The sequence below is a fragment of the Maylandia zebra genome, linkage group LG10 (genome assembly GCF_041146795.1).
Source record: "Maylandia zebra isolate NMK-2024a linkage group LG10, Mzebra_GT3a, whole genome shotgun sequence".
Taxonomy (NCBI): Eukaryota; Metazoa; Chordata; class Actinopteri; order Cichliformes; family Cichlidae; genus Maylandia; species Maylandia zebra.
Genome location: NC_135176.1, coordinates 20,081,020 through 20,103,852, shown reverse-complemented (window position 1 = coordinate 20,103,852; position 22,833 = coordinate 20,081,020). Strand labels below are relative to the sequence as shown.

General features: G+C 41.2%; 1 protein-coding gene across 2 annotated transcripts; it reads left to right on the top strand.

The window, feature by feature from the left end:
* The first annotated feature begins 989 nt into the window (after positions 1-989).
* On the top strand, positions 990-17,628 carry LOC101486594 (RING finger protein 145). 2 transcript variants are annotated; one of them, XM_023152431.3, is made up of 13 exons: positions 990-1,158; positions 5,474-5,581; positions 6,387-6,638; positions 7,838-7,946; positions 8,119-8,210; positions 10,313-10,548; positions 10,671-10,846; positions 11,346-11,486; positions 11,817-11,999; positions 12,342-12,489; positions 12,640-12,762; positions 12,886-13,119; positions 13,216-17,628. In XM_023152431.3, the coding sequence occupies exons 3-13, from the start codon at positions 6,455-6,457 to the stop codon at positions 13,927-13,929; spliced, it is 2,340 nt and encodes a 779-aa protein (XP_023008199.3). In that variant the 5' UTR covers positions 990-1,158; positions 5,474-5,581; positions 6,387-6,454; the 3' UTR covers positions 13,930-17,628. The 2 variants fall into 2 exon arrangements, with proteins under 2 accessions (XP_023008199.3, XP_004550326.3); XM_004550269.4 differs by lacking the exon at positions 5,474-5,581.
* Positions 17,629-22,833: the final 5,205 nt, after the last annotated feature.

The following is a 22,833-nucleotide window of genomic DNA, read 5'->3' as shown; positions in this document are numbered from 1 at the left end:
CTTAAATAAGGTGTAAATATAATTAAGACAAAGGCAATCAAAGTGTCATATTAAATTAGAAATAAGTTTTAAAACATACTATGTACAATATAAATAAATGAAAGTGAAAATAGTCTATGTCCACGCAAGGATAAGGATACTAATAGTATTGGTTTGAGAAGTATGTACTTCTTAAACCAATATATAAATGCTTAATAGGAATGTTTGCTAACCCCTCCCAAAAACAGCAGTCTTTTTGACGAACAAAACACACCTTTGTTCTACTATAACTTGCCTGGCGAAAGGGGAATTTATGCTTATCCGCACTGCCGGGAGAACATCTCATTCATATAAACCTAACAATTCCATAAAACTTGTAAAATCAAACACAATTAAAGTAACTAAAGTGACTGGCCACCACCTTAGGCTATGCATTAGGCCTTTCCATTAATTTTACTTTCAGGTTTTGTCCCTAGCTAAATATAAATAAATAAATAAATAAATAAATAAATTCCCTCTTCACATTAGGCAATCGACATCAGTGCTGGTTTTTAAATCCAGATTGAAAACGCATTTTTATTCACTGGCTTTTGACTCAGTGGTTGACTGACTTGTATTTACTCGTATTTTATTGTTTTCGCTATGTTTATTATTTTATCTTATTTATTATTCCTATGGTATCTATTATGTTTCTATTGTTCAGCACTTTGGTCAGCCTTGTGTGTTTTTAAAGTGCTATATAAATAAACGATGATGATGATGATGAAATATTTTAGGCGTTTGTTAATATACTATGATGACTTATTTCTGTAATGTTTCATTCCCCTCCCAAATTTATTTTTACCATTAATTGAGTGACAAAAAAATCACACATCCTAATTCCACTTTATAACAGTCTTTGACAATATGTTGTGAATAAAAAGCTTTGTCAGGTTAAAAAAATATATAACCTGTTCTTTCTGTACGGGACAGTAACATTGCGCATGCTCGGTACATCTTGCTTGGTAACTTGGATAATGGCCGCTAGGTAAGATGAGCGGATGGGCCGCGTCGTTTCAGCGTGAAGTGCTCACTCCGGGAGGACCGTTAACTCGGGCGGTGGCGAGTTAAAATGGTCGATATCCGACCCGTAAGGCATCCAGAAACAGTTGTACATTGTGCGAACATCGTCATTCAAACGTAAGTTCTTATTTTTTTTAAGAGAAATTTGTCTACGTGCCATAACTGGTTGCTAGCCGAGTGTCCCAGTCTGCTACATTTGGGCTTACTTGCTTAGGGGAGCAGGTTATGGTAATCCTCAAGCGTTATAAGCTAGAACATTTTATGTGAACATGTGCGAAGGTTGGCGCCTTAATTTGTAAGGTCAAAAGCAAGCTGATTCGTTCGGAGTGTTTTATTTCCCGCTGTGTTAAACATAAGCTAGGTTGTTGTTGTTAGTAGTTCCTCGGCTCGGTGACAGTGATGCTAGCTGAAAGCGTTAGCTTGATGCAGCTCATCACATAGCGCACGTACGCTGTCATAGCTCGCTATTTCTATCACTTTTACATCCACCAAACTGCGTGGAAACCGTAGGCATGCATTGTCATGTCTGTTATAAGTATTGATGGACGATACAGACCAGTATAGCAAGCAAAATATTGCCGTATTTGCGGCGTAATTGCGAGAATTTATTTCTGTCGAGACAGAGGGGTTACTAGAGTTCATGGCGTAGCACAGTCGTTGCAGCACTCACTCATCCATAACGTTTTCATTGCCGGTGCTTCAGTTAAACTAGTAAATGGTATGCAGCCATTAGACCAAATATACTACAATATACCCTACAGCTGTCAAAGGATTACAACGGATAAAAATTAATTGGTAGACGGCCTTGTTATATAAGTTCAGATTCTGCAAAGTGATGTCTGTCTGGGCAGTGATAGTCGTGGTAAATTTAAAGTTATGTAAGTTAACGGGATCCTGCTACGGGATGCTGGGATAAGAGATGGAAACAGTGCTGTTGGCAACTCAAGAAGGAAAAGAAATGTAAGAGCTTTGTTTAAATGGAGTGGATTGAAACTTCGTCACGTTTCTTTTTTAAAAACTAGCACTCACAGTGAAATGTTCCTCTAAAACTTCACGCAGGTATTAAAGGGCACTTAAACGAAGGGTTTGTAAGCAGCTAATTTTTTTTTTCCAAGTGCAGTAGATATGTTGTTTGGAAAAGGCCAGGAAAAAAGAGGGCAACATGTTGCTCTGTGGAATTCACTTTTGTGAGGCTTTGAATTTCCTTAAGCTCCAGCGCTTTTGGGTGAGAGCCTGGTTAACAATTGCTGATTTGTTGGAGAGCCTCGAGTTTTTCAAACATGCTCAGATTGCCTTGGAGTAATTCATGATCACTGTGAGAGGTTTCATCACTTTGAGGTTAATACGTTAGAAATAATATATTGAGTTGCATTGATTACATTTGGTGTGTTTGCTTTGCATCATGCAGTAGTGGCAGTGACGGGATTTAGTAGGTGGGAGGAAACAAAACTGAAATGCAATCTTTAAACAAATCTTTTTGTTTTAATAACTTCAACATTTGTGTAAGAGATGTTTTATGCCATTTTTTAATAGCATTTCATAACTTTGAGGTCAGTCGTTGAAATGGTTGAAAACCTGTACATATTCAAGAATTTTCCTACATTGAACAACCTTTAGCACCCACCAAATCATCAGAAAATGTAGTCAAACTAATTTTAATCTGTTCTGTTAATGCAGGTGCCATTTACTCAAGCATATAAAACATTTTTGTTTATCAAATAAGTAGGGAAATCCAGAGATAGGGTAACTGACTGTATGCTAACTGATCATGCTTATATGACTAGTTGTCCACCAAAAGCCCATTTTAAGCCAGGATAACACTGATATTGGCTAGTGTATGTATAGAACCATAGATGCGAGTTAAAATGTTTTTTTTTTTCTTTCTTTAATCCCATCCATTAGATTTTCCATCAGGATCTGTGTTGATATAATAAGTCAACATATTCTTTCTTTCTATATTTCATGTTTTGTAAACTGTTTTGACTTGTAGAAATTGTATTTTGTATGTGTTTATATCCGCCACCGCATTGCTCACCCCCAGATAGTGTTAATAAAGGTGTAAGTAAACTAGAGCTGGGCGATAGAACGATAACGATATGTATCGCGATATAACTTTTACTCGATAGAGAAATTAAGCTATCGCGATAGACCTCGCCGCTCTTGTCCTCTTTAAAAAAAAAAAAAAAAAAAAAAGGTCAGCCAATCCAAATTAAGTAGCGCAGAGCCGAACCAATCACAGCCGCAGCGTCACATCGCGTGACTTGTTACATACAGCACAAGTGCCAAGCCGCACGTGTGTTTGTTTGGGAAGCAGCCAGCGGGTAATGGAGGAAATGAGTGTGCCGACTAGAAAAATCAACCGAGCGTGACCGAAGAGAAAACAGATGATGGTTCCAATGCCGGAGAGATTGTCGAACGGAAGAGCCAAAGAAGTTCCGTAGTGTGAAGGTATTTCGGCTATTTCAAGTCTGACAAAAAACAGAGTAGCGTGCACTGTAAATTGTGCCGAAAGCAAGTCTGGAAATACAATAAACTGGAGCATGCGTCACACTGTGCGCCACTTATTGTTTCGGTGAAATGAATTTTTACAATACTGTTAATTCTACTCTCTGCAGTGTTTAAATGCTTACATATACACACAGTTACTGTCCCTCCACACATACGACTCGGTTCTGCTTCTATGCCCCAGCTTTGTTTACTTTTTCCCACCGAGGCTTCTAGACTTCTGATTGGCCAACATTTCTGCACGGTTAGGAATCTAGCGCCACCTGCTGCTTTGGCATGTTCATAGCAGCGTTTTCCTTCATTTCTGCCTTTATGTGTGGACGGGATTATTTTTTAAAACGAAAGCGGAAAATCTCCGTTTTCAAAAATACCCGTGTACGTGTGGACGTAGCCTCAGTCTCTGACTGGAAGCGCTAATTCGTCATTCGGCTTTTGTCAGACTAAAGTAACTGTTAAAACTGTTTGAAAAGCTAAGCTATACAACAAGGAGAGATTGAGAATTTCCTTTTAGTTCTCAGTTTATTTGATATTGACAAAAGTTAGTCAGTTTTGTCTGTTCTTCTGCAAAACAAACTAAGATTTATTTTTAGAATTAATATTTTGTTTCTAAGTGGAATTGACAATTTAGTCTGTTTCGTTTGTTCTATTTTGAAACTTAAACGCTTTAGCGGCTCGCTTTTGTGTAGTTTGCAATATTTGCCTTTATTTATCTGAAAAAGTCTCATGTTCCTTAAGTACATCTACCCTGTTGAACTTATTATGGGAAATAAATATTTAAATAAAAACAAGCTGCTGATTATTTCACATTTTACTTGTGAGCAACGGCACATTTAAATCTTACAAATATAGTTATTTGGCTTATATCGTGATAGATATCGTTATCGCCTGAAATGAAAAAAACATATCGTGATATGAAAAAATCTCATATCGCCCAGCTCTAAAGTAAACCAAGAAATTATTTTGGCAAAGAGAGAAGTGTAACCATTCTGTCAGCGCAACAGAACAGTATGTGGGCTTTTTTTTAAATGTGAACTGCAGATTTTGCAAGTATGCCTCTTATGCCATTTGTCAGACTTGACCTTTTGAGTTGCACCTGCATTAAAACATCTGAATGTGTTACCACATGCTGTACTTTCAGTTTCCCATGGTGGATTCTGTGCTGTTGGTGATTGTGTGGTAGCAAATAGAAAGGACTGGACAAATTTACATGTCTAGGTTGATTATTGACCCACAGATTTGACTATGCAAATTACAGTTGTGGGTGAAGCTGTTTTTAGCTGGGTCAACCGTGCAATGTTTCTTTGGAATCTTGGTAATAATAACCTATTCAAGACTAGCTGTTGTTCCCAGGATCAAGTTTCCGGCATTCCTGTATGGGTGGATGACGGTAAACAAAGTGAATTGTGGCTGACAGTAGTGCTTTCTGCCTGAACCTATAAAAATACTGTTGGCAGCATTTTGAGAATTTCTTGTTGGTTATTATTGCAACAGCCTTCTTAAAATCATGTCAAAATTATCTGGTAGCTTCATCATTATTAGGATTTTTATGCGTGATATCTGTTTGTAGACTTATAATTGTATGTAATTATACATGTATATTGTATATTGAGGTAGGATCAAATGAGTTTACCTTTAAGTCTGTTTGTACCAACCCTTTCTTTGTCTCATTATTGTTTAAAGTGTATTTTGTTGTTATTTTAGTCATGTTCAAAATAAATCAATCATTCAGTGACAAAAAAAAAGAGTTCTTATGTACACAGCATCACTCGATTGGCTTTAGTTAAGATGGTAAGAAAATGGTCAATGTTTCCCAGCTGTATGGCACTTAATGTTAGTACTGTGCTTGAATAAATAAGTACATATTTAGGCATGGGCAAAAGAAGTAGTGGGTTAAACTAATCTGCAATTTATTGATATAAATCAACAGTTAACTGTTGTTCCTGAGCTGTTATGACACCACAACCACTAACCGAAAGATGTGGCATATGGCAGCAACCATCTTGATCTCTGTGACAGGAAGTTGTAAACAAGCAAGGTAAAAAGTAAGACATGACACTAACCAGTGTGGTTCTGCAGTACTTTGATTTAGAAAATGAGGGGCTATATGTAGGTTTCAGGGTAAAGTGATAACTACTGGAAGTAGTGGGTAACCCTTTTTGGCATAGGTTTGTGTGTTGTGGATGGTGCCAATTCTTATATTCTGTTCTGACTAGTGAATTAGTTACCTTAGTTATTCTGTTATGCTGTTGTGGCAAAGGGGTTTCCTTCATTTAGAAAAAAATAAAATATGTCTACCAAAGATGTTTTGGGATTCTACCAAAGCAAAATACCAAGATAGCAAAATGGACTTTCTAGTTTCTGTTGTATTTGTTTATAAAGTAGCAAAAAACTTCCTTTAAGTAGTTCTTTGTCTCTGGACCCATTGTACTTCAGTCAATAGTCTCATTGAAAGTCCTGTTTGCATCAGGAAAAAAACAAAACACTGTCAGTATGCTAGCCTTTAGAGACTTTAAAATGATTTACGGTCATGTTACTAACTTATTATAAAAATTTGTGGTAATAATGTAACAATTGTTGAGTTTTACCTTTACGTTTAGACCACAAATGAATGAGACAGTTTTGTGATTGACCTCTTAAGTCTTTCGTCTTTTCTTCTGTCTTTTCTTCCTCTGTAGCTCACAGCTTTTCCTTTGACCTTTATAATAACTGAATTTATATTTTGTTGCCTTTGTTTTGGCTTTCATCTCTCTTTCTGTTTTCCTACTCTCACCTCCTATAACTGCTTCATATTAAGACTCCATCTTCCTTTTTTTATTTGCATTTTCTCTCTTTTGCTACAGACCACCCACTATTAACATCACGTCTTAGTGGTCAGTTCTGCCTTCGGATCAGAGCTTAAACTGAAACCATGGCAGTGAAGGACCGCGTAGAGGCTGTGCTCAATGTGGGTCTGCGTGTTCCCAGCATCATGCTGTTGGATGTCCTCTACCGCTGGGATGTCAGCTCCTTCTTCCAGAAGATCCAGCGCTCCAGCCTTTCCAATAACCCCCTTTTTCAGTACAAGTATCTGGCCCTCTACCTGCACTACGTAGGTCAGTGCCACCTTTCCTGTATTAAAACTTAAGAAAATGTTTGGTGTAACTGAGACACTTTGTTTAAATGCTTTGCAATGTCTGTACCACATTAAAGAGTTCCTCATTTGAAAACATCATGTGTACTTCCCTGTAGTCAGGTTACCATGACCTGCACTGAAACAGTATTATATGCCATGCATTACTGTTTTACCTCTGTTGGTTGAAAGTGCGTGATTTCTTTTTCCATTCAGAAGTGTCGACTCACGTTTGGTATTAGTCAGTAAGTCACGAGGCTCAGCTCTGTAGTGATTGAGAGGGATTATTTGACAGTGTGGCGATCGTGGCTCAAGAGTTGGGAGTTTGCCTTGTAATCGGAAGGTTGCCAGTTTGAGCCCCGGGTCGGACAGTCTCGGTCGTTGTGTCCTTGGGCAAGACACTTCACCCGTTGCCTGCTGGTGGTGGTCAGAGGGCCCGGTGGCGCCAGTGTCTCGCCTCTGTCAGTGCGCCCCAGGGTGGCTGTGGCTACAATGTAGCTTGCCATCACCAGTGTGTGAATGAGTGGATGACTGGATGTGTAAAGCGCTTTGGGGTCCTTAGGGACTAGTAAAGCGCTATACAAATACAGGCCATTTACCATATCTGCTTTTAAGACACACTAGAAACTCAGAAAACCAGTACTCAAACACAAAGTTCTGAATTCAGTTTTGAAGGCATTACAAAATGTCTTTGCAGCACAAGTGGTTAGCCAGATACATTTACAGTGACACAGAAACACTGAAAGTAACATAAATGAAATAGCTAGGCCTCGTTCTATTTTTGTAATTTAACCTAGCTGAAATAAAGCTATTGTTGAGTTTTCTTTGTGTTTTGGCTGTGTGAGCTCTCAAACTTGGCTGCAGTTGGTTAATGAGCCAATAGGCTTGGCATGTGCTGATGAGCACTGTGGGTGGAAAGAAGGGAGAACAGGGCAGTAAAAATAAATATGTCTTTGCACTGAAGTGCTTTTAGACACAGTTTTAGGTAGTAGGCTATTGTATGGTAAGGCTTTCTGCAGTTTGTCAAAAATACCCCCCCCCCCCCAAACTATGTCATAAACATCTGTCATACGCTTTATTTATGTGTTTTAAAACGCACTCTGGTCTGCAAACAGGAAGACGGATGCCTTTCAGAATGCATGACTTTCTTGTATTTCTTTTATATTTATGGCTACTTCACAGGTTACATCTTGAGCTTGGTGCTTCTGACTCTGCCTCGTCAGCACCTGGTTAAACTTTACCTGTATGTTCTTACGGCCCTGCTGCTGTTTGCTGGTCACCAAGTGTCAAGGTAAACATTCACAGAAACTTAAATCTACCAGAATAGCTAACAAGATGCCACTACTCCTCTTTTAAATACTGATGTGTGTATGTATGACAGTTTTCCTCTTGTTAATTCATGTGAAGGACTGGACATTGTGAGAATTTCCTCTGTATTGATTGTTTTCGTTTTTCTCTGTCAGGGATTATGTTCGCAGTGAACTGGATTCGGGTTATGAAGGCCCTGTCTACCTGGAACCTCTCTCCATGAACAGATTCACCACTGCACTCATAGGTATAATACTCATAGGTATAATTGTTCAACATTCATATTATTGAAGAATGTGACTGATGAGGTACCAATGTATTGCACATAGATACTAGTGGTGCAACGGATCAAAAATCTCGCGGTTTTAAGTCATGGATCAGAGCAATTTTCAGATCAGCAAAAAAGACAAAAATGTAACATTTACTTATTGAAGTATTTTTTTGCCTGTTGAAAATATTCAACTCAAGACTCATTCCAGGGCAGTACAGTCTTTGTATCTACCACTCAATTCAATTCAATTTTATTTATAAAGAGCCAAATCACAACAACAGTCGTCTCAAGGCGCTTTATATTGTAAGGTAGACCCTACAATAATACATATCGCTCATTATATCGCACTCTGCTGTGATATAATGAGCTGTTATGGTCACGTAGCTTTCCGTTGCCCTGGAGGTCCACCCATTTGTAGTAGTTAGGGCAACAGAAGATGCCTGGGACAGTTCAGCCATAACTTAAATCTTTTCCTGCTCATACATGCTTGGAATGATCTTGCCACTTAAGTGGACGCGAACAGGATATCATAGCGTGGCTCAAGCACGTTCATCATAGTTTAAACCCCTTGTTTTGCACAACGGAATACGGCCTCCCGTCTGCAGCTAAACACCCCAATAGCTTTTGTAATAGCTTTAGCCCGGTCGGACTGGGCAGCAAACTCCTCTGCTCCTCCACTTGGACCGCTAGCGCTGGCCATAACTATCGCTTGACAGACCCACCACGCGCACCATACACATACTTTTTCTTCTTTTTCGAATCTTCGGATCACGTGCGTGCCAAACCGTGGAGTGGGATCAGTTCGGATTACGGATCAACCGCGATCCGTTGCACCACTAGTAGATGCAGACCCGTAGACCCACTTGGGCAGCAGAAAGATATTTATTTATTTATTTATTTAAATTTGAACTGTTTCCTTCTTTTTAATGGCTGCACATACTGCTGTACAAAGTATAGGAACATTAATTTTATAAATTGGCACCTCGTAGCACTGCAGTACAACCAGTAGGACTAAAGCTCAGAATTCATATGCTCTAACCAAATGGCTAAACTGAATGGGCATAGTATTCAGAGCATATGATGAGTAGGATGCATCTTTTGCCATGGGTCTGTGTGAATTTCATCCAAAAGAAAACAGTCTTCATTTTGGGATTGTGTTTTTGGACCCTGCATGGGGCAGTAAGTTGAGATTATTCATTGAATTTGTGTAACCTGGGTCAGTAAACATTCATGGACTATAGTAGACTGTGCAAAGTTGCTAAGAAGATGCATACAGGTACTGGCAAAAGAAAAGCAGACACTTGAGTCTTTTCCTTAAGAAATGTTTGTGTAACAGGAATAAGCACACCTTGTTTTTGTCTTTTTAACAAAAAAAGTGGAAATAGAATACTTGGCTGCACATATGTACATATTTAGCATTGCTCTCATGTCCATGTGAGCACTTTCATTAATTATATAAATACCCAATGCTACAGCATCCACATTAATGGGATTATGAAGGAACCTAATTTGTACCAATTCCAGAATTAAGAAGTGCTCACATACGTATGTGCTTCAGTCTTCCTCTGGGTGGGAAAGCAAAAAGAACAACCTCCTGTAATTTTTCATTATGTCTGTTGCTGCTATGCTTAATTATGTAAAAATGTATCATTTTCTAAATAGAAAATGCTGTAGAGTCTGTGTTTTTAGGACCTAGTTTAAACTTACTAGAGAGTATAGATGGAGTCTCCTGTGCTATAAATAGACCGCAGAGTGCTGCTTTTACTGCGTAGTGAAAGCCTGAGAAAGCGAAAATAAGATGAGTACAGTGACAAAAATATGCTACTGTAAGGAGCAATGTGAGATTAAAGCTGCTTCTCTTCTCTTTTAAATGTTTGTTCCTTTTTGGTGTTTGACACATTTTCACCACTCTAGGAGAGCTATAAATATTCTGATAAATTTTCTTTTAATTGTCAGTTACACGAAAATGATAAATACCACATCACAAAAAACATTTTAAAATCAGAGTGATAATAGTGTCTTTAGTCATTTATTCAACTCTTTGTTTTATATATGTGTGTATGTGTGTCTTCTTTCAGGTCAGCTGGTGGTTTGTACACTTTGTTCCTGTGTGATGCAAACCAAGAGGATTTGGCTGTTCTCTGCTCACCTCCTCCCTCTAGTGGCTAGACTGTGTCTGGTCCCACTCGAGACCATCGTCTTCATCAATAAGTTCTCAATGATCTTCACGGGCCTGGAGGTCATTTACTTCCTGGCGTCTAACTTGCTGGTACCATATAACCTGGCCAAGACTGCCTACAGAGAGCTGGCTCAGGTATTTATTGTGGGCTGATGTTGCAAGCTTTTCAGTTTCTGTGACAGGATTTCAGTTCTGAGATATTTTTCTGTAGATGGTATCAAAGGTATTCTTTATTTCGGTCTTTTTCTGTCCTGCAGGTGGTAGAAGTGTACGGGCTTCTTGCTTTGGGAATGTCACTGTGGAACCAGCTGGTCCTTCCAGTTCTCTTCATGTGTTTTTGGCTCGTGCTGTTTGCTCTGCAGATATACTCCTACTTCAGCACAAGAGACCAGCCTACTTCCAGAGAGAGGCTGCTTTTCCTTTTTCTTACAAGGTAAGACTATAAATCAGGCTGCAAGACACTTTACATTTTACGTCACTGACCCTTTAGAAGGTGTGTTTATCTATTTATTGCCTTGTATCGTTGAAGGGGCAGGTAGTGTGTACAAAACATAAATCTAGTTTTGATGTACTGGAATTTATTTAGAAAATCTAATTATATAAAAGTATATAAATTATATAGCATCATATAAATTACAGAGACATTAGATTGCAAAGCAAGTCAGTCTGCAGAGTTTGAGTAAAGCAAGTTTTTAGATTTTGAGATAATTTTGCAGAAATGTGTCAAGAGGAAATTCTAAAAGATGTGTTGGATCCATTTGTCACAGTGCTAAATAACCCATGTTTTGCACTGGTGGACAGAATTAAGTTAAAGCAGACGACTGAGATACTCATCAGAACTTTAAGGACGCGATCTAAATATTTAAAATTGTTTAGAAAGTTGTTGTTTTTTTTGTCATGTTCTCTAAGTAATTTGCTCCTCCTTTCTCCAGTATCGCAGAATGCTGTAGTACACCGTACTCTCTGCTGGGTCTGGTTTTCACAGTTTCTTTCATTGCGCTGGGCGTTCTCACACTGTGCAAGTTCTACCTGCAGGGCTACAGAGCCTTTATGAATGACAACACCATGCACAGGTCAGCAAGGTTTTTATTTTCTTGATGTCTTCTGGTATGTTTCTTTTAATTAGTTTAGTCTGTTTTAGCCTCTCTGTCCCAGTAACCATCATGACTGAAGGCAATATGTTTTCTGACTGTTTATCCCATTCGTGTGGAAACACATATATCTGGAACTATTCTTTAAGGATGTCTGCATTTCACACAACTGTCTAATAGGATAAAATAATTGACATTGTATACCCAAAAGTCAAGTCTGGATAAACGTGTATATGATCTCCAACTTGAGTGCAAAGCCAAGGCATATAATTGTGTGGTGTGTTAACTCTAATTTGTTTCCTCTCTGTGCAGGGGGATGACTGAAGGTATCACCTTGCTAATCCTTGCGGTCCAAACTGGCCTCATTGAGCTGCAGGTCATCCACAGAGCCTTCCTCCTCTCTATCATCCTCTTTATTGTTGTTGCTTCCATCCTGCAGTCCATGCTGGAGATAGCAGATCCTATAGTCCTAGCCCTGGGAGCATCTAGAGACAAGTAAGAGAATATACCAAAGACTTTTTTTATGTGTTTATTTTTAAGAAAACTCTGTGTCCCACTGTTTGTTTTATTTTGTACTGATCATAAACAACTATTAATAACTATGGGCAGTTAGTTAATTATCACAGTATTCATTATCTATGGTCATCAGTACAACTCATGCTAACATCATAAATTAAGTAACACTACAGTGTACAGTCCTTCTTTCTTCATTCCTACCTAAACAGGCAGTTAGTCTTTTTGACATCAATAAATGTAATCTGACTCAATGTGTGTATACAAAGCCTGCTATCAACCTGGCTGCTTTCTCATATGCTTGTTTTGCTGCCTGTCCCGTAGGAGTTTGTGGAAGCACTTCCGTGCAGTTTCTCTCTGTCTCTTCCTGCTGATCTTTCCAGCGTACATGGCTTATATGATCTGCCAGTTCTTCCACATGGACTTCTGGCTTCTCATCATCATCTCCTCCTCAATCCTCACCTCTCTCCAGGTAACACACAACCGCATCGCAGTGTGCAAAAACATTAAATCAAATAGTTTAAACTTGCTCTACCCAAACAGTTGAGCCTAATACTAATTAAACATTTATATTTGCTTGTTTGTTTAATTCCATAATAACTCTGAAACACTGTACCACCAGGTCCTTGGCACTCTTTTGATCTATGTTCTCTTCATGGTGGAGGAGTTTCGTAAAGCTCCAGTGGAGAACATGGATGAAGTCATATATTGTGTAAATGGGACCTACAGATTGCTGGAGTTTCTGGTATGTCACACACACATACACCAACTCTTTGCTAAGTTCTGCCTTCTGACTGTAAACAGACACTGTCATCTAATGCATCAGCACGGTCTCTGCCTCACTGTCAGTGATTTGTTCCCTCGCCAGGTTGCGGTGTGCGTGGTGTGCTATGGTGTATCAGAGACTGTATTTGGCGAGTGGAGTGTGATGGGAAGCACCATCATCTTGGTCCACTCGTACTATAACGTCTGGCTCAGAGCCCAGCTGGGCTGGCAGAGCTTCCTGCTCAGGAGAGATGCTGTAAACAAGATAAAAAGCCTCCCCACAGCTAGCAATACACAGCTGCAGCAGTATAACGACATCTGTGCTATCTGCTTCCAGGTATGAACTGTTTTTATGTTTATCTAAAGAGGATGCATGAGAGAGTTAATCTGGGGCTTTAAAAGGTAGGCTAATGTGAAATTTGATTTGTTCCAGGACATGACCAGTGCTGTGATCACTCCGTGCAGTCATTTCTTCCACGCTGGCTGTCTGAAGAAATGGCTGTATGTCCAGGAAACGTGCCCTCTCTGTCATTCACAACTCAAGAGCCAATCACCAACTAATGGCGGAGCTACCCAAGAGACACCTGCAGCCAATCAGAACCCTGCAGGACAGGAAGAAGCCCCAGGCAACAAGCAGGAGGAGGACCACAGCACTCTACCGGAGGATAGGAAAGAGGAAGCGTCAGTAGAGCAGGAGGGAGATAATGAAACTACCACATCAGCTGGGGAAGCCTCCTCTTCCACCTCCCCCACTGGCATGCAGTCTGCTCCCCTGCACATCGTCAACCCTCCATTATCATCTTCCTCTTGTTCTTCTTCTCCTCTTGCAACTGATTCTGTGCCGCACCAGTCCCCTGCAGATCACCCTTCTGCATCTTCTTTCTCTACCTCTTGCACATCAGACACACCTGACGCTCCTGCATCTCACTGCCATTCTGTCTCCACCTTTCACCAACCAACGTCACAGGTACTGACCCAAGCAGAGGCGAACCCTGCTGAACCCGAATCCCTCCCTCAGCTAAAATCAGTCTCCCTTGTGGACAGCAAGGAAAACTCTACTGGTCCATCATCACAATCTAACCCACCAACTCCCCATTCAGTGGAACCTCCTCCTCGTCCTCCACCCCCTCCTCCATTCAACCCCTGAGCTCCATTTTAACACACACACAACATACATGCATGCATGCATATATAATCACACAATCTAAATAATCCCCTATTGTACTTGTCCAACTGTTTGCTGTTGGCTCTCCCATCATGTCCAACTCCTTCATATCCATATTATGTTTCAAAAGATCTTAAACAATCTCTAAACAGAAATTCATCACTCGGTATTTAAAAAAAAAAAAAGAGAAGACAATGATTGCAGCTTTATAAAATGTTAGTACTTGGAGCAATGAAAGGTTTCCCATGATAGGTGTAACCCATGCCAGCAGTGATTTCATCACAGGTGCAGTTGTTTTCCACATGTTCTTTCACAGGGATTCAAATTTAATACAAAAAACAGGATGCAGTAATCTCATCTCAAAATGAATTGGGAGTTTTACACCATGCCCAGAAAATGTGAAAATCAGATTTCCATCCCGGCCTTTTTCTTCCCCCCCCTCCCTACAATCATGCTTTTACCCCTTACCTTTTGATGCCCGACATTTAGGGCAATGGTTGCTCCTGCCTTTGTTTGTACAGCTTGAACTTTCACTGCTGTACATTTCATAGTGTTTGGGTGCCACGATTTATCGAACAATTGATCAGACTATCGATTACTGATGGTTGCATTTTATACCGTGACAAAGTCTTAACATTTCATAACGTCTAGAAATTCTCCACATTTTTTGTTTTTCACTGCTGGGTGTCAGTAGTGTTGTGATTTAGTGAATACTGAGCGTTAGCAGACTGAATGTTGTTTATTGAGGTCGCCGCATGACCTAAAGCCTGGTGCTAAGCAGAGGACACATGGTATGGTCTAGCTGAGGGGTGCAGTGTGAACTTTTGGTTCACATTGAATAACTTACATGTGTCAAGCTTTTGCTTTTATACTACTTCAATATCTGATTCAGACTTGTTTGGCTGGTCCCAGCAAAAAAACAGTTCTATTCCTCATCGCCAAACTTTTGTATTACTGTTAAAGCAACTTTATTTTTAAGGTCATTTTTACATTACTGCTTTATTGGATACCACACGCTGCAAATGGACTAAGGGGAAGATGGAGAGACGAGGTATAAATTAGTCCACAGAGTTGATAAGGAGCTCGGATTTTGCCCTCATTAGCTCTATTTTATGGTTCTCACTCGCGCTTACCGTTGCAAGCTTAGCTCACTAACAGATCAACCAAGCATTCACATTGTTGATCGCTGATGGCAGGAGCCAATCAGCTCCTTTCATCCAGTTACATTAGAGACCCTGTATTTTCCAAGACATTAGGGTTTTCCTGCTCGTCAGTCAGTTTACTCCATAAATTGTTGATACCAGCAAATTGAGCCATAGCTTCTTCTTCTTTTTTTTTTTTTTTTTTCTTTTTCACAAAAACACACTTTCTTTTGGCTACTGCATTTAGCAGATGAAGCATGGCGAGGAAGAAATATGCTTTGAAATGAGTGTGAAAGACTGAAAACTTGAGGATGGCAAGTCCTGATGCACGCTTATATGTAGACCTTGCTGCCGCTCTGACCACAGAATTTGTTCGTCCCCAATGTGCTATAACCTTGCTACCAATGTTTTTTGTTTTTTTTCTACCTTTTTTTTTCTTTTGGGGTTATATTTGCACTAATGTCATTTTTTACTAGCAATGCTCCAAAGCTGTTCTGTGGATGTCGGCAACCAAATACCCTCTGATGTCTGTGTATGAGGAAACGGCCCAATCTGTTTGTGTGTAATGTACATAAATGTTGCTCTGTACGGAATCTATATTAAACCAGAGGAGTGTTGATAGATAAATATATATATATATACGTATATATATATATATATATATGTAAGACGAGGGCTTGGTTTCTCCAAAGTTTCCTTTCTTTGTTTCTTCACGTGCCTGAGAGCAAAGAGAATTTTTTGGATAAGAAGCTGCTGGGAAATCAAGCCCTCTGATCTTTGAGACCAGCCAGTGTTGCTGCTTCTCCAGTCTATATGATGCATCTTTTAAGCTGGTGTGATCACTCTGGTGCCCTCTACTGTTAGGAGTGGGATCAGCATGGTGCAGACGGACAGGAGACGCATTAATTAGCGCTCAGCAGTATTACTTACTAGCACTATTATTAAAGGTCTTATTAGTATGAATGACCATATTCTTGACATTAGGAAGCGTGGGCTGCAGGGTTGAGAATGAATACACGATCAGTGTAGGATCAAACCTGACCAACGCTGTTTTGACTTTTTGTGTTTATTTTTTTTAAAGAGATGAAATGTAGAGTTTGATGTATTTTGCACATGTTCTTCTGAAAGGTGAACCTAAGGACTTTTCTGTACACAACTTATTTTATTACCAACACCATTCCTTCAACGTTGATTTTTTTTTTTTTTTACTTAAATACAGCACTTGAAACGGTTATAATGAATTGAGCTGTTTAAAACGCACTTGGTTTTCGCCATGACGCATTTCCACTGCGTCCTGCATTGAGATCACCTGTAAGATGAAATGTGACGTGACGCCCCACGAGGGCGATAACAGTCAGTGGCAGCTGTATGTGAATTTTGCATTTCAGTATTAAATAATGAATACGAGATGCTTGTCAGCTGTTGATTCCTCAAGTATTTGCTCGGTTATTACACCACGTTGGAGAAGTTGCAGTTTCTCTCTTCAGGCTACGAACTGTGGCTTCATTTTTTCATACTGTCTGGGACAGTTTGACATCAAATTATTAGCACATAATAAGCTAATAATTGTGCTCAATATTCATCTGATTAATATAAAGTACATGCAGACAGTGAAGCTTTAAAAAAAATGCAATCTTTAATGCATTATTTGCATCCTGTGATTTGTGTTTTTCTTTCTACATTTTTTTCTGAATTGACTTAAAATACGCATCAGTGACTGTGGTAATGTGCCAACAAATGTCTTAGCCATCACTGGTGCTCCTTACACTGAGCAGGATTCATTTTACAGTTAAGCTCCTCTAAGGGGCCATAATGCCTTTTCAGATTGTAAAGTCACACATACATACAAGTACAATAAGTTAACCTGAATATCTTTTTTTTTTTTTTTTTCTTTTTTTTTTTTTTTTTAATCTTTATTTTTTTTAGTTGCTCCTAATTGGCTTGCTCTGCAATCATAATTTCAGGATGTATTTTGTCTACTTAACTAGTACTGCTGTTAGACTTTCATATTTGATGATCTTTACTGAATGTGACTAAAAACCCAGAGACAGAAAACCATTTTTGACCAGTGTGACAGCAAAGTTAGCCTTGCATCTGATATCCAGATGTTTCACTGTTTCCACTTTTCACGATTCTTTGTAAAAATCATAATTTTTTGAGTGTGAGCAAATACAGAAATGGAATCTATAGCTGCCACGGAGTGAGAGCTCTGTTAAGACGTTTTACTGTATTTTCCGAATGCGTTCTTAAATCTGCTCTTCGATACTGTTGCCTCTGACTGACAGATGCGTAGAGATGAATTGTACTTGTGGGGCTGCTCTCCCCGACACGCCCTGCAGATTCTTGTTTAAGATGAATTGTTTTTGTCCATTGAGTTTATCCAAAAACAGCTTTAGGACCTGCTCTGTTTAATGTGGCTCTCAGTGCCATTTCTTTTCTGTTAAAATGCTTCATGTTGGTTTTTGGACTTTATGCCTGGCATTGCCTTGTTTATTTTACAAAAACTGAATGTCAAATAAAATGAACCATCCACTCTGAATGCTGTGACTGTTCTTACTAATACTTTGATGAAGTGTAAGGAAAATAACAAAATAAAGATCATTGTTTTGGAAAAGGTAAGCGACTGAAAAGTGGGTGTGATACCACCTGCTGAAATTAAAATGAAATGCCACACAAATAATGTTAAGCAAATAATAATGGGTGTAGTACGTAAGGTCAAAAGCAGTCGAATGTATTACAAAAGCTGTATCAGTTTCTTTGAAAAGTCTCATTTATATGTACATTTTGGAGACAATGCATCAGGTGACTGAGCCGTTGCGTCTGACTTTGAGGTACTGCAACAGCAGAGGGCAGCAATACTGTAGGAAACATGCTCCCCAAAAATGAAGCCAAAACGTCTCTATCACCGCCTAGTGTCTTGGCTGCAGTATAGGTCATAAAAAAACCCTCATCTATGTTAGCGGATGGGACTGGGGTCGGGCTAAAATTAGAAGAAAAAAAAAAATCAGATCTTTTTTTTTTCCAAAGATGCTTTCTATCATTATCAGTAGTTCTCATCAGGCTGATTTATGTTCATTGGGTCTCCTTTCTTATAAGTTTGATTCTAATTAGTAACACAAAGCTGTTAAATTGGGGTGAAACGTCATCACGACAGCTTTGACTGGCAGCTGCAGTCACGGAGAAACTTGCTTATCTCTGTTCGGGAAGGGCAGATGGAGCCTGACGCTGAGAGGAGGTCCAGCGTTTACGTTTCAAAATCACGGCTGCCCCTGGGTGGGTCTGGGATGGGCGTGAGGTTCTGGGGGCGCTCCGTCTCTGGGCTGGGGCCCGGGCCGGGCCTCGGGGGCTTGGGTCCTGGTTGGTGTGTTGCCGGGGTTGTGGGCGGGTGGGTGCATGGGGGCCCAGCCCTGGAGCAGGGTGCCGCCGGTGCATCGAGCCACCTGGGGGGCTCTTCAACTGGTGGGGGAGATTGTCACATCTTTCAGGAACTCTCTCTGCAGGAGGGGGAGATACAGGAGAGGTGGAGGAAGATCTCAGCCTGGGTGTTTATTGTCTTATGTAGTCTGGAAGATGAGTGGATGGTGGGGTGGGTGCAGTTTTCTCTGTGGTGGGGTTGAGTGGACTGTCCCGGGCTCTGTGGGGCCGGGAGGCGCTGCTGCACTGGGCCCCGGTCTGGATGGGCCTGGGCCCCCTTTCCCTGGCGGGTCGCGGAGTATGGGGGTGCCTACTGGGGTCAGCGGGGGAGCTGGCCACTTGCCCCTCCCTTCCTTCCCTCCCCATCTCCAGCTGCCTCCCCCTTCCCGCTCCACCACAACCACCCACACATGCAGGACCTTGGAGTAGGGGTATGTCACCAGGATGCAGAGGAGGCTACCCCCCCCCCCCCCCCCCCCCCCCCCTCTCTGTCCCCTTCTGGCTGCCTCTGCCTCAATTTTATCCCACAACTTAGACATTCACATTATTCACACTCTCATTACACATACATATAGGATCTTGGGGGTGGGCACGATACACGGAGTCCAAAGTACCATCAGGGTGTACACCCCACCCCTGGCATCGTTGCCCACCTCTCAATTTTAAATACACTTAGACATTGAGGGCTAGCAGGAGGGACCATGCGCTTACCTGCTGCTCTCTGGCAGGTAGCTCCATGCCCTCCTGGGTTTTAATTGCACCTTAGAACACACATGCATCAACACTACAATGAGCGGGTGGAGGGAGGTTTGGAGTCTTCTCCCACCCCCATTCTCTGCGGCCTGCTGGAGCAGGGGGGCTAGGAGGAGGAGTTGGCCGTCCGACTGCGGTCTGGAGTGTGGGGCCTCCCTGCTGCTGCGGAGTCGGGTGGTCTGCCTCCCCCCACCGCAGGGAAAAAGGGTAACACCACCTGGGTCTGGGTGCAGTTCCCCCCTCCAGGGGCAAGGGTACCTAGACCCGGTTTGTAGAGTACGCTTGGGGAGTGTGATCGTGTGTACAGCGTCTCTTTATGTCTGTCTCCACATTGGTTGAGTGTGGAGTAAGTGCATATGAGAGCATGAGGGTGGGAATGGATGTTTGTATCTGTGTGTGCCTGTATGTCTGTGTCTATATGTCAGGTTGGGTATCAGACGCCACCTCTCTGGGGACATCTCAGGCCCTCCAAGGTTTGGAGGCCTATCTCCCCCCACCACCACTTCCCCTGCCAGTGGCGGACTCCCTCAGACATCGGTGCGTTGGTGGTTCTTTGTGTCCGGGGATGGGCATCCAGGTACACACCGGCTCACTCCTTGGCGGCCGCTTATCGGGGCCTGGAGCCTGGGGCTCGCTCGGGCCACTTCGGAGGTGGGGTGCCCCCGGCCTCTCGGCCTGGGGCTCGGTCACTCAGGCACGGCTGGCTGCCGGCGGAGCTTACGGGCGCGTCACTGCAACTCCCCCTGGCTTCTGCTCCGCGGCTGCTGAGTGAACCCTCATCTGGGACTCTCCTCAGCTCTTTCCGGGACAGTGGCGCGGCTGCCCCTCTGTTGGTTTTCCTTGGTCTCTTGTGTTCTGGGGGCCTCTGGATGTCTGGAGTTTTGATCTCCACCATACCTGCTTCATGCCCTGGAGGACGGGACTGTGGCCCCCCCACACCCTCTAGCAGATCATTACATGAAGGAACCTTTTAAAAAAAACAAGCGCGTCCATGCTCACAGGTGTACACACGGGTGATCACACCCACAAACTACACCCTTTTTGGCTCCTACCTCAAAGCACACTGTGTTCTGTTGATCTTATGTGCTGCACAATAATGTTTAACATTTAGTATTTACTGTCATATTCCCATATATCATTGTGATGTTGTTTATTCTATTACTCTTGTTCTCTTCTGCTTGCTTTCTTTTTTCTTTCTCAGCAGGTGATCCAGGTGATTGATATATGCATTTTTTTTCTGCTCATTCTGTTGGTTTTTGTCTTTTGCCCTTCTCCCCCGTCCCTCTTCTCAGCTGTTTCTCTTTCCCTCTTTCTTTCTCCCCTTCTTTCCCCCAGTCAAGTCTGTCCCGTATTCAGTAAGTGAAAATAAAATAAACAATAAAAGGTGAATCAAATGGACCATTACGGCAAGGCTGGGATGGTCAATTTGGTAAAGTAAATCCGTTGGGCATCTTTCTTTGCCTTTAGACAACAATTCTGAGGGCAAAAGAGCCAAACGGGACAGGCGCAAAAAAAAAATAAAAAAAAATAAATCACGACCAGCTGTTTCATAGTGACAGCCTGAGGTGTTGTTGAGTAAAGTGGACTACCCCACAGACAGACCGGTGTTGTGCCAAAAAGTGATTTCCAATGTTTCTGTGTATTTTTTATGTGTAATATCTTTACGTATGTTCGTAAATAGACTTCGGTGAACAGGGTTTACAAAGGGGTTATATAGAGAATTAAAAAATTATCCGTTTTTCAAGTATCTTTATAACTCTGTGTTATTGTACTTGCATTATAACCAATCCGGTCCTTTATCCCCACTTAAAATATTTTTATAGAACTATTGTAATATTTGCTGCCATTTCTGCTGTGCTCTTGGCCAACTTACTCTTACAAAAGACATTTTAATGTTAATGAGTTTCTTTTAAACTGCATAAATAACGGTTATATAAAAGTCACTGCCAAAAACTGATTGCGGCTTCTACCTTTTTACACGAATGTTGTTTGTGGCTCAAGATGACTTTATGTCATCCATAAGGGATGCATTTGACATATGTTTCACATAGTATAGCCCAACAAGTTACTTATAGCAGTTTAAATACAAGCAATCAGTTTTTGGCAAATACCGGAAATCAGTTTTTGGCAGACAATCACTTTTTGGCACAACACCGGAAGCCCCGTGGCTTTTTTTCGGTAAGTTAAATGTGTTTGTGTGGGTAAGTACCGTCCTTAGCTAGGTCCTGAAATGTAGGCAGCTAAGCCGAGAAGCGGGCTCTTCGGGGAAATTTGTTTTGTAAAGTTGGTTTAGCTAATGCGTCCAGGCGAATGAATTGACCGTGACAAAAGAAATGATGAGAAAAGCAGTGGGTAGGTGTTTTGTCCAGTCACTGGTGCTAGCTAAGAGGATGTAATAAAGGCAAGGTAGCAGAGGTGAAAAAGGAGTGGTTGTTGATAAATAATTAGAGAAAGAGGTGTGCAGGGCAAAAAGCAGGTGTGAATGTGTGAAATGTGTTGAGTATTTGAGTGAAAAAATGCGTGGTCTCCAGCTAATTTGGAAAGGCTGCTTGCACGATGTACAGCATGTGCACTTGAAATAGAAGAATTTTCCCCATTCTCTTCGCCCATCATGTGGCGACACAAACAGCCCAGCCCCATTTATGGGACCTCTTTGTTGTCATGGTGTCACAACGACCACTTGTCTTGTGCCAACAACTCATTGCCTCACAAAAACTCATTTCCTATCTTTCCCTCTGTTTTTTTATGGCCAATATCTTTACATATCTTGCTAGATAGACTTCCCACAACAGGGTTTACAAACGCCTTATCCTCTTGGTCCACTTAAAATATCTTTACACAACTATTCTTACATTTCTTGAAACATCTGCTGTCCTCTTGGCCACACTACTCTTAAAAAACACATTTTTAATAGCAACCACATTTTTTCAACTGCATAAATAAAGCATATATAAACATCACTAACAAAAACTGATTGCCGCTTCTACCTTGTTATAGCAATTTTGTTTCTGGCTCAAGATGACTTCATTTCATTCATGAAGGTTACATTTGATAGATCTTTTCACATATTGTAGACCAACAAGTTGTTATGGCAGTTTAAATACGACCGATCCGTTTTTGGCAGACCATCATTTTGTAACACAACACCGCTAAGCACAGACTCAGCCATCCTTTCTCCTCTTCTTCTTTTCATGCCGCTGCCATGGGAAGCGCCCACAAATGTGTCATTTCACACTGGCAGCAGGCTGGCGGAGCTAGCCGTGGTGCTTGATTTCTCTGACTTTGCTCTTTCACTGTGTTTAGATAATGTGCCATCCCCAAACAGTTGCGCTCGTTTTCGTGCTTTAGCTTTGTACTCAAGCACACACACACGTGTGTGTGTTCGCTTGTTGACACACATGCAAATGGCATGTGGATTGTACTCAGAACTTGGAAATTCTGTCTTCTGAATAGGAAGATGTAGGTAACTCCAGACTGCAGATAAGCTGCATACAGAGCTGGACTGGGACAAAAAATCGGCCCGGGCGTTTTGACTGACCGGCTCACCATTATAGGAAAAATCATAAAGCCTTTGAAT